The sequence below is a fragment of the Mastomys coucha genome, unplaced genomic scaffold (genome assembly GCF_008632895.1).
Source record: "Mastomys coucha isolate ucsf_1 unplaced genomic scaffold, UCSF_Mcou_1 pScaffold15, whole genome shotgun sequence".
NCBI classification, from domain to species: domain Eukaryota; kingdom Metazoa; phylum Chordata; class Mammalia; order Rodentia; family Muridae; genus Mastomys; species Mastomys coucha.
In genome coordinates this window covers 73925368-73942045 of record NW_022196897.1, presented here as the reverse complement: position 1 = coordinate 73942045, position 16678 = coordinate 73925368, and the positions used below count along the sequence as shown (strand labels likewise).

General features: G+C 35.2%; 2 protein-coding genes and 1 pseudogene across 2 annotated transcripts; 2 read left to right on the top strand and 1 right to left on the bottom strand.

Annotated features, from left to right (window-relative positions):
* Nucleotides 1-1020: 1020 nt before the first annotated feature.
* LOC116092138 (olfactory receptor 5W2-like) lies at nucleotides 1021-1959 on the top strand. Its single transcript, XM_031373490.1, has one exon. The coding sequence runs from the start codon at nucleotides 1033-1035 to the stop codon at nucleotides 1957-1959; it is 927 nt and encodes a 308-aa protein (XP_031229350.1). The 5' UTR covers nucleotides 1021-1032.
* Nucleotides 1960-9814: 7855 nt separating this feature from the next.
* On the bottom strand, nucleotides 9815-11022 carry LOC116092137 (olfactory receptor 5W2-like). Its single transcript, XM_031373489.1, has one exon. The coding sequence runs from the start codon at nucleotides 10804-10806 to the stop codon at nucleotides 9877-9879; it is 930 nt and encodes a 309-aa protein (XP_031229349.1). The 5' UTR covers nucleotides 10807-11022; the 3' UTR covers nucleotides 9815-9876.
* Nucleotides 11023-14006: 2984 nt separating this feature from the next.
* Nucleotides 14007-16678, top strand: part of LOC116091704 — a 12395-nt pseudogene continuing 9723 nt past the window's right edge.

The window sequence follows — 16678 nt, the reverse complement described above, 5'->3', positions numbered from 1 at the left end:
CTTGAATGTCTTTACTTGTGCTCATTTTGTTATTATGGGTTTGATATTAAATACACAAGATCTGAAGCTGTACATATGCACATGTGATTTCATGTTGCTTATACTACTTTTTAGTCATTTCCTTTGATTGATTCTAAGACTTATATTTTGGTTCCAAGTCTTCCCAACAATTATTCAACCAGTATGCTGGTCAAACTTTCACATATATTCAGAAGAAAAAGTAATCAGAAATTGTTTGGTACCAACCATAAACTAAAAGACACTTTGATGACAAATGGTAGAAAGTAGACATTTTGATTAGAAATATGGTCATCATTTTTAAATAAACATTAGTCATTGAACTTTGATGTCTTGGAATTCATTTACATATAACTAAATACTAAACACAGTGAATTTTTAAACTTCCATATCTTTCCCCTCAGTCAATTTTTATTATTTTGTAGATCTATCTCATGACAGTATAATAAATATATAATTTCTGTACAGGAAGGCTAATTCAGGGAAACTGAAACATAGAGGGTAGAATTTGTCAAGAACACCTTCTAAATTCCAGAGTATATGTCAGATAAATTATTAAAATTAACTAATATCATAAAAATGTGCTCTCTTTATATTACTTATTATTAAATGTGATTATTTTAACTATTATCATGTAAATATTAAATTTTATAGTACATGTTATTTAAATATATAAAATTAAATACAAAAGCATTTAATTTCAAGGTTAAAGTATAGTATGTATTTCTGAAGATAAAAATAAACTAAGGGGCCAGGCAGTGGTGGCACACACCTTTAATCCCAGCACTTGAGAGGCAGAGGCAGGCAGATTTCTGAGTTCAAGTCCAGCCTGGTCTACAGAGTGAGTTTCAGGACAACCAGGGCTATACAGAGAAAACCTGTCTCAAAAATAAATAAATAAATAAATAAATAAATAAATAAATAATAAAAAAATAAAATAAGGGATAAAATAACATTTTTCATGATGAAAGTATTGTGAACACATGCCTTTTAATTTTAAGGTTTATTCAAAAAATGGACAAGGAAAATTGCTCCTCTGTGGATGAATTCATCTTCTTGGGAATTACCAATAACCCTGATATGAGAGTGGCCTTCTTCACCACATTCCTGCTTATTTATCTCATTAATCTTCTGGCCAATCTTGGGATGATCATCTTAATTAGAGCGGACACTCAGCTGCATACCCCCATGTACTTTTTCCTCAGCCATCTCTCTTTCTGTGACCTCTGCTATTCCACAGCAATTGGACCCAAGATGTTGGTGGATCTTTTAGTTGAGGAGAAATCAATTCCCATTGTTGGTTGTGCTCTGCAGTTTTTTACGTTCTGTGTCTTTGCAGATTCTGAGTGTCTACTGCTGGCAGTAATGGCCTATGATAGGTACCAGGCCATCAACAACCCATTGCTCTACACAGCGAACATGTCCAGCCAGCTATGCTCCCTCCTGATGGCTGGGGTGTACCTGGTGGGAACAGCAGATGCTTTGATACATACAACCCTGACCTTCCGCTTGTGTTTCTGTGGGTCCAATGAGATCAACCACTTTTTTTGTGATGTTCCTCCTCTTCTATTAATATCTTGCTCAGATACAGAAGCGAATGAGTTAGCTATATTCACAATTTTTGGGTTTATTGAGCTAAGTACCATTTCTGGTGTCCTTGTCTCTTATTGCTACATCATATCATCAGTCTTGAAGATCTGTTCTGCTGAGGGGAGGTTTAAAGCTTTTTCTACCTGTGCTTCTCACCTGACTGCTGTTGCAGTATTCCAGGGTACTATGCTCTTTATGTATTTCCGGCCAAGTTCTTCCTACTCTCTAGATCAAGACAAAATGACCTCACTCTTCTACACACTGGTGATTCCAATGTTGAATCCTCTGATTTACAGCCTGAGAAACAAAGATGTGAAAAAGTCTCTGGCAAAAGTGAAGAATAACTGGTGACTGACAACATTTTCTAATGTGCAGTATTGCTCTTAATTCAGTCTGCATTACATATATCAGAAACATTGCATAATATACTACTTTACTAAAAACATATTATTATAGAATCATATATAAAGCAAGCACTGTTGTGAATGTTTCAGTCCTTCCTCTCACTGTCAATTTAAATATGATGTATTCATTGCATTTTACAAATGTAGACATTTTAAAGGTAGATATTTCAAATTAAATAGCTTAATTAGTGGTGAGTATTATCTATGGAGAAAAGTGTACAATTATTGTATACTCTCATAATTTACGTAGACTTTGTTACCACTCTAGAGGTTGTGAGATCTGTGAGAATAGTGCCAATAAATGAGGAAGAATAAAGTCACATGCAATAAACAACTTTGTTCAGAGCATCAGAAAATTTATTCTCTGAGGGTTAATAAAAATAGTATGAATAACATTTTCATAAATTAAAGCTGTATATAATCACAAGGCCTAGCTGTGTGAGGTAAAACAATGCTTTTTTATAGAGACAAAAAGGTTTGTTTAAACAACTGAGTAACAGCAGCAAACAATACTAACTAATCTGGAGTAAAGTGATTTTTATCTGCCACAACTAAGAAGAATACAAAAATACATTCCAGTAGCAATCTTGTGTTTTGATGAGAATGAGCTCACAAGAGTCTTGTCTTCATGAAGTCTTCTCACCAGCACTCAGAATTCTCCTTGCACACTCTATTTGTGGAGCATGTTCCATGAGATTTCATGGTAGTCTCGACCTTCAAACCTGTTAACTCAAATCCAGAGCAATTCGTCTAGTGTAGTTTTCAGAGTACATCTTCCAAGAAGATAGATTCTCAGCTTCTATACACAAGAGATTTTCATAGGGAAGAAGAGGATGCCTATGTAGTAAATCTTACAATAGGAGATGTCAATATACAGTGACACATTTGGATGATGAACCATGTTGGTTAACACAAGTACCATATTTTTTCATTGTATAACTGCAGGCTAGAACTGCTAACTCTTCCATAATTTCCCATATTTGCTTCTAATTACTTTTTTTCACACTAGTTAAATAATTCTCTTCAATTGCTTATTTAAACCTTAAATTAATTAGCTTCCATCGATTTCTTAAATTGTTACATGCAGCCAGGCGGTGGTGGCGCACGCCTTTAATCCCAGCACTTGGGAGGCAGAGGCAGGCGGACTTCTGAGTTCGAGGCCAGCCTGGTCTACAGAGTGAGTTCCAGAACAGCCAGGGTTAGACAGAGAAACCCTGTCTCAAAAAAACAACAAAAAAAAAATTGCTACATGCAATGGGGAGATGTATATATAGAGAGATATAGCTATAGATAGATAAATAGATTGATGATAGATAGATAGACAGATAGATAGATAGATATTCAAACATTGAATCATCCTAATTATGCAAACTTCAGAATCATATGTGGGAAATAACATGAAGCATCAAAGAAATGACAAAACAAAACTCTATAATATGAAACTTAGGAATGTCATTAAGCATTGTTAAGAAAATCCAACCTCAATGTGCCATATTAGCGTTTGAAAAAAACTATAACGTGATGGTGGACACAAATCTAAAATATTCTAAATAAATAAATTACTGAGAGGTAAACATCTTGTCTGTGAGTACGTCCTTTGTATACCCTTTTCCTATATTATTGATAAATATTTCTCATGTTTGAACTTTGAAATTTCTTTGTGGAATAATAGAATATGGACCTAAGTCTGAAAGCTGAAGAAAGACTCTTTTCACTGCCAGCCACAATCACATGTACTGAAGTTACCTTGGCACATTCAGTTTCACCATTCCAGCATGAAATGACTCTGAATTAAATTATTTCAGAATTGAAGACCTGGTGTTCCTCTGCTTTGTTTTTCCATGTGGCACACTGTGAGATCAAAGAAATTACTTGAAAGGATTTTACATTTAGATAAATCTGCTTGGTATCATAACTTATGTTTTGGAATTGTGAACTATAGCCAGAGCTGTGATGTTTTTACACACATGTTTAAAATACTACCAGAATGTTTAATAAATGTTTAAATATTACCAGAATAATAAGTGTGAGTTTCTAGTTGTTCGCTTTGGGAATTTTGTTTGTTTTGTCTTTTTATGCTTGCTTCATTATTTTCTAAGGAAAAAGAGTTGGATGGCTGGGGAGGTATGGGGACTTTGAGAGGATGAGGAGGATGTGGCTAGAATGTGTATGAAACATTTTTCATTTAAATATGATAAAATATTGCTAATATATTGCATTTTATATGAGAAATGAAAAATAAAACATAAAGACAGAGCCTTCAGAGATTGTATTAAAGGCCTTGCCATATAGGACCCAATAACCCCCCCCCCTTTCCATCTGCACTAAACTGAACTGAAGGTTCAAGTTGTCTATGATCAAGAATGAGTGCTATAAGCAATCACCCCACCTAACCTGGATTTGGGACTACTTTAACTCAGAGTTGTGAAATTTACTAGTATGTGGCATTTTGTAATAAAAACTGAAAAAGATGAGAAAAACAGCATGCCTGCAAATATTGTTTTAGTTATGTTAAAGACCATGTACAATGTGGTAAAATATAGTGGCTAATAAGGTAAAAGAGAAAATAGGTCAATGATTAACTTTTATCTTTCTCAAGGGATATTTGAGGCATTTTATTACATTTAAACTGTAATTTAAGCTACACATCAATCCTGTTTTTTTTAAGTACAAATGTGATCAAAAGAAAAAGATAATAAAAAGTCATCAATGTCTTAAAATACTTTGAGCTGATTCATTATTTTTTTATGATTAGTGACAACTGAAGTTGAAAATTTCTTCCTTGGATGTATTTAAAGGACTTTATAATTCAAACTGAAGCTTAAACAGATTATTCTTCAATCTAAAGTTTGTACAAAACTATGGACCAAAACCTCAGAGGCTTTGTTGTATTGAATGAGGTGTCTAGTTAAATGTTCATAGATTCTTTCCATTATCAGTCTTTCTGAATTACAACCTTCTTGGGTTAAAATAGTTTGTATGAAGTACTTTCCAACAGCAAGAACTGCTAATCTAACATTAAGTTGTCATATAATAAATGTGTTTGCATTGGAGGAAACAGTCTTTAGATTCTTCAAATTGGAGGTTTAAGGTGAATACTAAGAATAAAATCTGTTCAGTTTATATTTTCTAATTGTAACTGAACTTGTAAAACTGGACAAGTAATGAAAATCAAACATATTTTGTACAAACTGGATAATTAGTCTTTCTTTATGCTATATATTCATGCTATATATTTATACTTGTATAAACTAAGAAGCTCCTAGTTGCTAGTCATTCAGAACAGGTGAAATGGCTTGATTACTATTTAGAGTCACAGAAGTTGTCTGATTACTAGTTAGTCAGAATGGTTAAATTCTCATGACCATCGCCTGACTCACACTTCCCTTTGTAGACTTCTTGTCCCTTCTAAGGGCTGCCCTGTCAGCAAGGATCCTAAGGTCATCAGCCTGGGACAAAAGAAATTGAAGAAGATCTCAGAAGATGGTAAGATCTCCCATGCTCATGGATTGTCAGGATTAATACAGTAAAAATGGCCATCTTGCTGAAAACAATCTACAGATTCAATCCAATCTCAATCAAAATTCAAAATCAATTCTTCAAAGAATTAGAAAGAGCAATTTGCAAATTCATCTGGAATAACAAAAAATCCAGGATAGTGAAAACCATTCTCAACAATAAAAATACTTCTGGGGGAATCACCATCCCTGATCTCAAGCTGTACTACAGAGCAATCATGATTAAAAACTGCATGGCATTGGTACAGTGACAAGAAGGTAGATTAATGGAATAGAATTGAAAACCCAGAAATGAGCCCATACACCTATGGTCACTTGATCTTTGACAAAGGAGCTAAAACCATCCAGGTGAAAAAAAAAAAAACCAGCATTTTCACCAAATGTGCTGGCCCAACTAGCAGTTATCATGTAGAAGAATGCAAATCTATCCATTCTTATCTTCTTATACAAAGCTCAAGTCCAAGTGGATCAAGAACATCCACATAAAACCAGATACATTGAAACTAATAGAAAAGATAGTGAGGAAGAGCCTCAAGCAGATGAGCAGAGGTGAAAATTTCCTGAACAGAACACCAATAGCTTATGCTCTAAGACCAATAATGACAAATGGGACCTCATAAAATTACAAAGCTTCTGTAAGGCAAAGGCCACTGTCAATAAGACAAAACAGTAACCAACAGATTAGGGAAAGATGTTTACCGATCCTACATCTGACAGAGGGCTAATATGCAATATATACAAAGAACTCAAGAAGATAGACTCCAGATAAACAAATAACCCCTAAAATGGGGTACAGAGCTAAACAAAGTATTTTCAACTGGCTAAATATTGAATGGCTGAGAAGCACCTAAAAAATGTTCAACATCTTTAGCCATCAGGGAAAAGCAAATCAAAATAACCCTGAGATTCTCACAACAGTCAGATTGGCTAAGATCAATATCTCAAGTGACAGCAGATGCTGGTCAGGCTCCATTGCTGGTGGGATTGCAAGCTGGTACAAACACTCTGGAAAGCTGTTTGGTGGTTCCTCAGAAAATTGGACATAGTACTACCTCAGCTATACTACTTCTGAGCATATACCCAGAAGATGTTACAACATGTAATAAGGAAACATGCTCCACTATGTTCTTAGTAGCCTTCTTTATAACTAGAAGCTGGAAAGAAACAAGATGTCCTTCAACAGAGGAATGAATACAGAAAATATGGTACATTTACATAAGGGAGTACTACTCAGCTATTAAAAACAATGAATTTATGAAATTCTTAGGCAAATGGATGGAATTAGAAAATATCATCCTGAGTGAGGTAACCCAATCACAAAAGAACATATATGGTATATATTCACCATTAAGTGGATATTAGCCCAGAAGTTTGGAATACCCAAGATACAATTCATAGACCATGTGAAGCTCAAGAAGGAAGACCAAGTGTGTATACTTCAGTCCTTCTTAAAAGGGGGATTAAAATACCCATGTGAGGAGATATAGAGACAAAGTTTGGAACAGAAACTGAAGGAAAGGCTGTCCAGTGACTGTCCTGCCCAGGGATCCATCCTATATACAGTTACCAAACCCAGACACTATTGTGGATGCCAACAAATGCATGCTGACAGGAGCTTAATATAGCTGTCTTCTGAGATGCTCTGCCAGTGCCTGACAAATACAGTGGATGCTCCCAGACATCCATTGGACTGAGCACATGGTCCCCAGTGAAGAAGCTAGACAAAGGACACAAAGAGCTGAAGGAGTTCACAGCCTTTTAAGGAGGAAAAATAATATGAACCAACCAGTACCCACAGAGCTCCCAGGGACTAACCACCAACCTGAGAGTACAGAAGTAGGGACTCATGCTTCCAGCCGCATATGTAGCAGAGGATGACCTTGTGGGACATCAAAGAGAGGAGAGGCCCTTTGTCTGCTGAAGTCTAGATACCCCGGTGTATGGGATTCCCAGGACAGGGGAGCAGGAGTGGATGGGTTAGTGAGCAGGGGGAAGGGGCATGGAATAGGGAGTTTTGGGAGGGGAAGTAAGGAAAGGGAATAAAATTTGAAATGTAAACAAAGAAAATATCTAATAAAAAAAGAAAAAGAAAGAAAGAAAACTCCTAGCATTGATCTTTCTGACATATATTAGACAAGACAATCTTGCTTTTGAAGAAGTACATCTTCATTCTTTCCACTTTGCTTTATTAATATTCCTAAGCTAGGTAGTACCTTATTAATGATTCCATTCAATTTTGCATATTTATATCTGCATTGCCATCCAAATAATATCAATACAATATAAAATTATGTTGAAGAACATCACTAAAAGAATGATTCATGGATCATTATTAGTTTTCCTACTAAGTCTCACATAGTTGGATTTCAAAAGAATCTTTAAGCAGTTCAAGGATTAATGCTTCTAAGCTTGAAGTTTTACTGCTGCAATGAACAAAAGTGTGAATCATTTGTTTGTTTACATATTTGCACATATATAAACAAGTGTTTATTTATATATTTGCAAGGGCATAATCATTACTTTAGTATGTAGTTGACATTTGATATTTTTCTTTCTACATGTTGTGTCAAATACACATTTTTTTTATAATATGAAAGGAACAATCAATCCTTAGGCAAAGAACATGCACAACATTGTGTTGAATAAGATTACTTACACAATTGAGGGATAAATAACAAATATAAGTTGCAAGATAATTGTGTATGAGTTACCAAACAGAGCATTTCACCTAGATGATGAAGTGTGCATGGAAGGGAAAAGAAGCTACAGAGAAATTTGATATCAATTACAATCGTAACCATGTACTTTATGAAGGCTGTTTTCTTTTTCCTTTTTCTTTTCTTTTTTATTTATTTTTTTCGAGACAGGGTTTCTCTGGATAGCCCTGGCTGTCCTGGAACTCACTCTGTAAACCAGGCTGGCCTCGAGCTCAGAAATCTGCCTGCCTCTGCTTCCCAAGTGCTGGGATTAAAAGTGTGCGCCACCACCGCCCTGCTAAGGCTGTTTTCTTTGCTCTTAAAATAATTTGAACATCTGTAAATCTAAAAATGAAAGAGATTAAATAGTCTGTAAGAGTTTTTGCAATTTCAGATACTTTGCCTATAACTGTTCCTTTCTTCTACTTAAGCATCAGTCCTTGCTTGCCTGCTAAGGTCATCTGCCATGAAGAGAAGAATGAAATCAGATGGAGGATCCACAGCAAAATATAAGGTGTGGCAATTTTATTGAGAACAATTAGCCATGTTTTATAACTTTATCAGAAACAATATATGGAAATTGAAGTTGCCAGGATACAGTGATGTTTGCAAGCTACACAGGGTACTGAAGGTTAGTATGTAAGACCAATTGTTCTGTCAAGCTTCTCTGCTTCCTTGACTTCCAAGGTAATATACAAAGAAATCAAATCAGCATGAATGTCCCACTGCCTTGGGGAAATGTGTCAGTATCTCAGGATATGGAAGGCACATTGTTCCTTAGAAGCCATGGACTCTAACCTGAAAAATCTATTCATCCCAAGGTAGCTAGGCCAAACCAACTCGATGGTTCCTTGGAGGTGAATGTATCTTTAGATATGCGACAGGGTATATTAGTCAAATTTGCTGGTCTCTTGCAAACAGCACTTAGATGGCTCAGCAGGTAAGAGCACTGACTGCCCTTCGGAAGGTCCTGAGTTCAGATCCCAGCAACCACATGATGGCTCACAACCACCCGTAATGAGATCTGACACTTTCTTCTGGTGCATGAGAGACCGGAGCAAGCAGGGCTGGGGCAAGCAGGGCCATCCTGAGTTCAATTCCCAGCATCCACATGATGGCTCACAGCCATCTGTACACCTACAGTGTACTCATACACATAAAATAAATAAATAAATCTTTAAAAAACAGCATTTCTATATTAAGTCTAGATATAGTCTGCACAGACTTTATTCTATGACACTTTGAATCAGAAGAAGAGCTATTTGTTTGCTCCTGTAGCATTTGACCATGATTTACATTAGGTGATTGCTCTTATGATCATATATGAAAGATTACTCACCATGAATGAAAAAACAAAAATACAGAAAAATACCCACAATAACATAATGCTCAGGGTTTTTAATCCAGAGAGTACTTATATATCATAGCCTCACTTTGAGTTAGAATCCTCTAGCAACATGCTATGCATACTGGTATGTGTTGATAAGTTGAGAGACTTTAAAAAAATAAGTGTATAAATCTATCACTTTTAATTTAGACAATTAAATACATGAATAGATATAGAAGAAAGAGGAAGAGATTTACAATTTCAATGCCAGCCAGATAAACATAGTGAATAGCTGAAACATTCATGTGAATCTAAATAAATATTTAAAACCATCTTTTGCTTTTCATTTTCTCCAAGGCCTCTTTCACATCCTTGTTCCTTAAGCTGTAAATCAGTGGGTTCAGCATAGGAATCACTAGGGTATAAAATAGAGAAGTCATTTTGTCTTGATCAAGGGAATAAGAAGAACGTGGCCGAAAATATGTAAAGAGTAGAGTTCCTTGAAAAATAGCAACTGCAGTCAAGTGAGAGGTGCAGGTGGAGAAAGCTTTGAACCTCCCTTCAGTTGAACGGATTTTTAAGACTGATGAGATGATGTAACAGTAAGAAACAAGGACTCCTGAGATGGTGCTCAGTTCAAGGAAACCATAAATAGTAAATAATGCTAATTCATTTACTTGAGTATCTGAGCAGGAGAGAAGGTATAGTGGAGGTAGATCACAGAAGAAGTGGTTGATCTCATTAGACCCGCAGAAACACAAGCGGAATGCCAAAGTTGTATGTATCAAAGCATCTGATGTTCCCACCAGGTAAACTCCAGCCATAAGCATGAAACACTTCCTGCTGGACATGTTTGCTGTGTAGAGCAAGGGGTTGCTAATGGCCTGGTATCTATCAAAGGCCATGACGGCCAGCAGTACACACTCAGAATCTGCAAACATACAGAAGATGAAGAGCTGCAGAGCACAGCCCCAGAAGGGAATTGATTTGTTTTTGCCAAACACATCCACCAGCATCTTGGGACCAATTACTGTGGAATAGCAAAGATCACAGAAAGAGAGATGGCTCAGGAAAAAGTACATGGGTGTGTGGAGCTGGGGATCCATTCTGATCAAAATGATCATACCAATATTTCCCAGAAGATTGATGAGATAGATGAGTAGAAATATGGTAAACAGCGTCCCTTTCATCTCTGGGTTATTGGTAACTCCAACAAAAATGAATTCATTCAAGGAACAGTTTCCTACATCCATTCTTCCACTCTAGAATTTAAAAATTTGCAAATTCATTTTTACTGCTGGATATCAACAATGTATTTATGATGTAGAACACAGTTAGTTCTCCTGCTATATAATATAAAATTTCTAGGTCCTGTTTCTTTCCTTCAACCTTTTCTTAACCCATTTTTCATAACAAAAATGACCAGTATCTGTGACAGACAGTTGAGAAACTAAGACTATCCATCATTAGGTGTCTATGACTTTGTACCTATTCTGTAATGTACATAAAAGGTCTACATTAGTAATTGAAAGAGAGATTTGAAAATATTAATTCTCATCTGATCTTTCCACAATATGAAATAAACTCAAATGTTAGACTTAGGATATATTTCAGAGGGCATTGTCTCCATTCTTTAAGATATTTAATATAAAATTTTAGTTATTAAATTCTTTTGAGAGCATATGACCTTAAAAACATTTTATTGATTTAAATGTTGATAACTATAATAACAAATAATTATGCTTTAATATAAAATGGAGAACACAAACATTTATTATTAACAAGTAATATGGTAAGTCCTTTTTGTTTTATTTTATTTTAAAATATTTTAATTGAAATAAACTTATACCACTTGTCTCTCCCTTTCCTTACTTCTTTGTAATTACTATTTACTGTTTCTTTCCCTAATTACTGTTTCTTTCCCTAATTTCATGTACTCACTCTCAAATTGATAGAAACATCATTTATATATATATATATATGTACATACATATATATATGCGTGTATACATACAAATAAACATGAATATAGAACCTTCTTTGCTGTTTCTGTGTGTATGATTTCATAGTTAGCCATTTTTCTTATTCTATCTTTGATTGCTCCAGTATATACTGAGACAAAGGTAACTCTGACTTGATCTTTGATTTTAGAATCTGTTATGTTTTACAATAGTACTCCTTACAAAACAGTAGCACTGGTCTAGTACCAATGCTTCTGACAAGTTAGATGGATATAAACTAGCAACACTGAATAAATTCATCGAATATAGTTGGATTTTACTACTCAATTTTTTTCACAATCTAAAACAGCTATTTGAACAGAGTACAATAAATGTTTTAAAACACATCTGATTTTGTATAAGTAAATGTGTGTATTTTCATGAATGTGTCTTACATATGCATATATTTGTGTATATATGTTTTGATGAACTTTAGAAAAGAAATAATAAACCTCTTGCCTTTTTAGATTACATAAGTAACATGGAATATATTTCATAATTCACTGATATTATTTGTCACACATTAAGCACAGTTATTGCTTGATATTTAAGTTACTTAAATATACACCCTTGGGCATAAAAATAGAAAAAATGGAGCTTTCCTCTGTAGGATGACTAAAATAACATAGTGAAAATACAATCTTCTTGATACTCTTATTTTTTAAGACTCATGATTCTGTTTAAATATTTTCATTCATTAGATCTAGATATATTTTAAGTTGAGAAGACAGAAAAATCATCACTGAAACATCTGAAAAAGAGGTAAAATTGTCTTTGCTTCACCTGCTTTTCAAGATAGAGAGATGTAGGAACTCACCTGAGGAGAGTAGCAGCCTAAGGTGTGCGAACACCGATGATGATGATGCTTTATTGTTCCAGGTGCCATTTGGGACTGGAGAGTGTGAAATCTCTTCCCCCAGGATTTGTTCTGAGTGATTCGTTTCCTCTTCTATGTTCTTCTTTGTAAATGCATCACTCTAGCAAAAATGTAGTTTGAAGTGTTTATTACTTTCATTACTTATTCTATTTCAATACAGATACCACAATATGCCACACCATACACACACACATACAGACACAAACACAAACACACATTAGGATATATTATAATATTTTGCACCTCTAAACTTCTCTCTCCAAAGTTAAAATTGAATAACTCAAGCTTTAAAGCCCCATACTTAATCATTCCCAACTACTTTTTCTTGTTCATTTCTCCTTCATCCTTAAAATATTTGCTTTATTGTCTCACTTAGGAAAACCACTCTAAAAAAAACCTGATTTCTTTATTTTCATTTTCTGTGTTTGAGTGTTTTGCCCTACATGAGTTTATAAGTGTTTATTGCCAAAAGAGGCCAGAAAAGGACACTGGATCTCTTGCAATTAGAGTTACAAGAGGTTGTTAGCTGCTGTGGGTACTAGGACACAAAGCCAATTCCTATTCACCCCAGCAAGATATGTACATAACATCTTCCAGCCCCTATAATATCTCTTCTTTAATAATGGTATTTTAAAATTCATTTGTCCTTTTAGATTGTTTATAAGCTCATGCATATCTCCTACTACTATCTAATTCCAGAATATTTTTATCACCCTAGTATGATCAAATTTTTAGTTATCAGATATAATTTCAATTCATCCTTTGCAATTAATGTAATGACTGAATTTTCGAGAGTTTGTCTTGAAATAAAATATCAAGGATAGAAAGGATTGTTGTGGTGACCATGAACTGACATGGAAACCACACAGCTTTTTGCTGGATTCTGATTATAACTAGGGTTCCCATTGAATATATGATCCTTGTTGTGCTGATGATCATTGCTTCAATAACAACTCTTCCAAAAATGTCCATCTAAATAAGCATATGTTTATTAGGGTTTTATTTGCATCTATTAAGATGATATTATTTTGTGTTGATAATGGGTTAAATGGCATTTGTAGTGTTAAACCCACCAATTGAGAGTAAAGAATATTGGCCCAAATTTTGGACAAATTAAGTGAAATTAATTCTGTGCACAGCAAAGCCAGTCTAAAAACTATTGCCACCTAAAGCTGAGTTCAATTGACCATCAGCAAGTTAACTTTCTAGGCTCTTTTTATAGTACCGACATATAAACTGGTTATTTGAAGGATGAATTTGGTGATTTAGAAACTTGGTAAGTAAAATATTGAAGCAGATAGCAGTTTGAGATAACTTGGCAGAAAATCTAGTGGTTTACATGAAGCAGGAAAATTAATGAATGGTCAGGATATGGCACAAGTTAAATTTCAGAAAAAGAAATGCATGCTTTTCAATGACCTGAAGCTTATTTTGAGGTAACAAAGTGGCTTTTGATATTACGATGGAGTCAGTCTGGTCTATCAGTAGATTTCCAACATTGCATTTATTGAGATGATCTTTTGGATGGAGCCCGTTTTCCTGACTTGCTTTCTTTGCATTACTCTGTGGCGTAAGTATGGCTATTTTGCTTCAGGCCTGCCAACCATTCCACATTGCTGGCTTTACAAGCAGCTTGACTATAGAGAGTAAAATAGCTTTATCCAGAGTGAGGTCAGGCTGGCCATATATCATGTTATGGTCCAGGCTCATTATTATTATATTATTGGAATTTCCCCCACTGGGGCCCTCAATCAGAGCCAATCTAGATAGAGGTTTATTTGAACTATTGTGTCTAAACTCCTAAAAGAAGTTGGAAAAAGGCTGACCACCTATAGCGAATCCTGTACCTACTTACAAACTTAATTTTTTCCTATATAAATTGTCCCTGAACACTGTTTAAGGTCACTGATTTCAGTTCCCAAGTCTATGATCTGTGGCCTTGATCAACCAATCTTGGACTGTGCATTCAATAAACTATCCTAGTCTCACTGAAATAGATGTTCATATGGTTTATAGGGTGATTCCTGGACCTTAATGCTTTATTTACAACTCTTGTAATTGTTTTTGCTCTTTTCTTTTTTTATTTACTTTTTATTAGATATTTTCTTTATTTACATGTCATAGTATATCTCCTACCCCAGTTTCCCCTCTGAAAAAAAATAAAATAAATAAAACAAAAACAAAAACAAATCCTTGCTCCATCCCCTGTCCTCCTGCTCATAACCCCACACTCTCCTGCTTACTGGCCCTAGCATTCCCCTACACTGAGGCATAGACATTTCACAGGGCCAAGGGCTTCTCCTCCAATTGATGAACGACTACTATACATATGCTGCTGGAGCCATTAGTCCCACCATGTGTACTGTTTGCTTGGTGGTTTAGTCCCTGGGAGCTCGGAGGGTACTAGTTAGTTCATAGTGTTGTTCATCCTAAGAGGTTGCAACCCCTTCTGCTCCTTGGATACTTTCTCTAGCTATATCATTGGGGACCCTGTGTCAGTCCAATGGATGTCTGTGAGCCTCTACTTCTGTATTAGTCGGGTACTGTCAAGGCCTCTCAGAAGACAGCTATATCAGACTCCTACCAGCCAGTACTTGTTGGCATCCACAATAATGTCTGAGTTTAGTGATTGTATATGGGAAAGTCCCCAGTTGGTGTAGTCTATGGATTGGCCTTCCTTCAGTCTCTGCTCCAAATTTTGTCTCTGCAGCTCCTTCCATGGATAATTTGTTCCCCCTTTTAAGAAAGATTAAAGTATCCACACTTTGGTCTTCCTACTTCTTGAGTTTCTTGTGGTTTGTGGATTGTACTTTCTATATTCCGATTTTCTGGGCTAATATCCACTTATCAGAGAGTGCAGTGCATACCATGTGTGTTCTTTGGTGATTGGGTTATCCCTCTCTGGATGATATTCTCCAGATCCATCCATTTCCCTAGGAATTTCATAAATTCATTGTTTTTAATAGCTGAGTAGCACTCCATTGTGTAGACATACCATATTTTCTGTAACCATTCCTCTGTTGAGAGACATATGGGTTGTTTCCAGTTTCTGGCTATTATAAATAAGGCTCCTATGAATATAGTGGAGCATGTTTCCTTATTGCATGTTGGAGCATCTACTGGAAATATGCCCAGGAGTGGTATAGCTGGGTCTTCTGGAAATACTATGCGGAATTCCAGGGGACCTGCCACACTGATTTCCAGAGTGGTTGTACCAGCTTGCTATCCCACCAGAGTGTTCATCGTTCTCCACAACCTCTCCAGCATCTGTTGTCAGCAGAGTTTTTTATCCTACCCATTCTGACTGGTGTGAGGTAGAGTCTCAGGGTTGTTTTGATTTGCACTTCCCTGATGACTAAGGATGTTGAACATTTCTTTTTTTTCTTAAACTTTTATTGCATTATGATGAGAAAAGTTACATGATTTCAATTTATTTGAATTTGTTAACATTTAAAAACATATTTTAAGTAAATAGAATTAAATCACATTCTTCTTTCCCTTTTGCACCCCCACTCTTCCCAGAGACAACCCTTTCAATACCTACAATATCTTTTTTGTCATATTCTTTAACATTTATAAAATATTATAGCAATAAAAATAAGTATTATAAGTTGTTTGATATAAAACAACAATCAATTTAACAGTCTTATGTAGATGCTCCTTTACAGCAATAGTGAAAATACATTTTTCTCAATATAAATTTTAAATAACTCCAAACATATTAACTGTATACTTCAATATAATACATCACAACTATTATTGTCTTAAATGGGTATAAATATATAAAGTCTTTTTGTTTGTTTTGTATTTAGTAGAGTTTAAAATCTTGGCTCTTACTGTGGTACAGGCTCAAAATAAGAACAATTTTTAAGACATTGGATTTCATTGTAATAAGGCTGTACTTCAATGACCCTCACATCACCAAAGGATTACCTCCATTATAGCTAAGCTGAGAGTTAATAGTTCTGCTGCACCAAGAAATGAATTGTAGGCTCGATTTTTGGATACAGACTTCCTACTATAGTCAAAGCTATTTGGCTTGAGTGAGTGACTTTATTTTCAACCCACATAGAACAGGTTACAATCATTTAAGAAATGGTGTAGGATAAAAACTGCATGGTATTGGCATAGTGACAAGCAGGTAGATCAATGGAACCAAATTGAAGACCCAGAAATGAAACCACACACCTATGGTCACTTAATCTTTGACAAAGGAGCTAAAACCATCCAGTGGAAAAAAGATAGCAT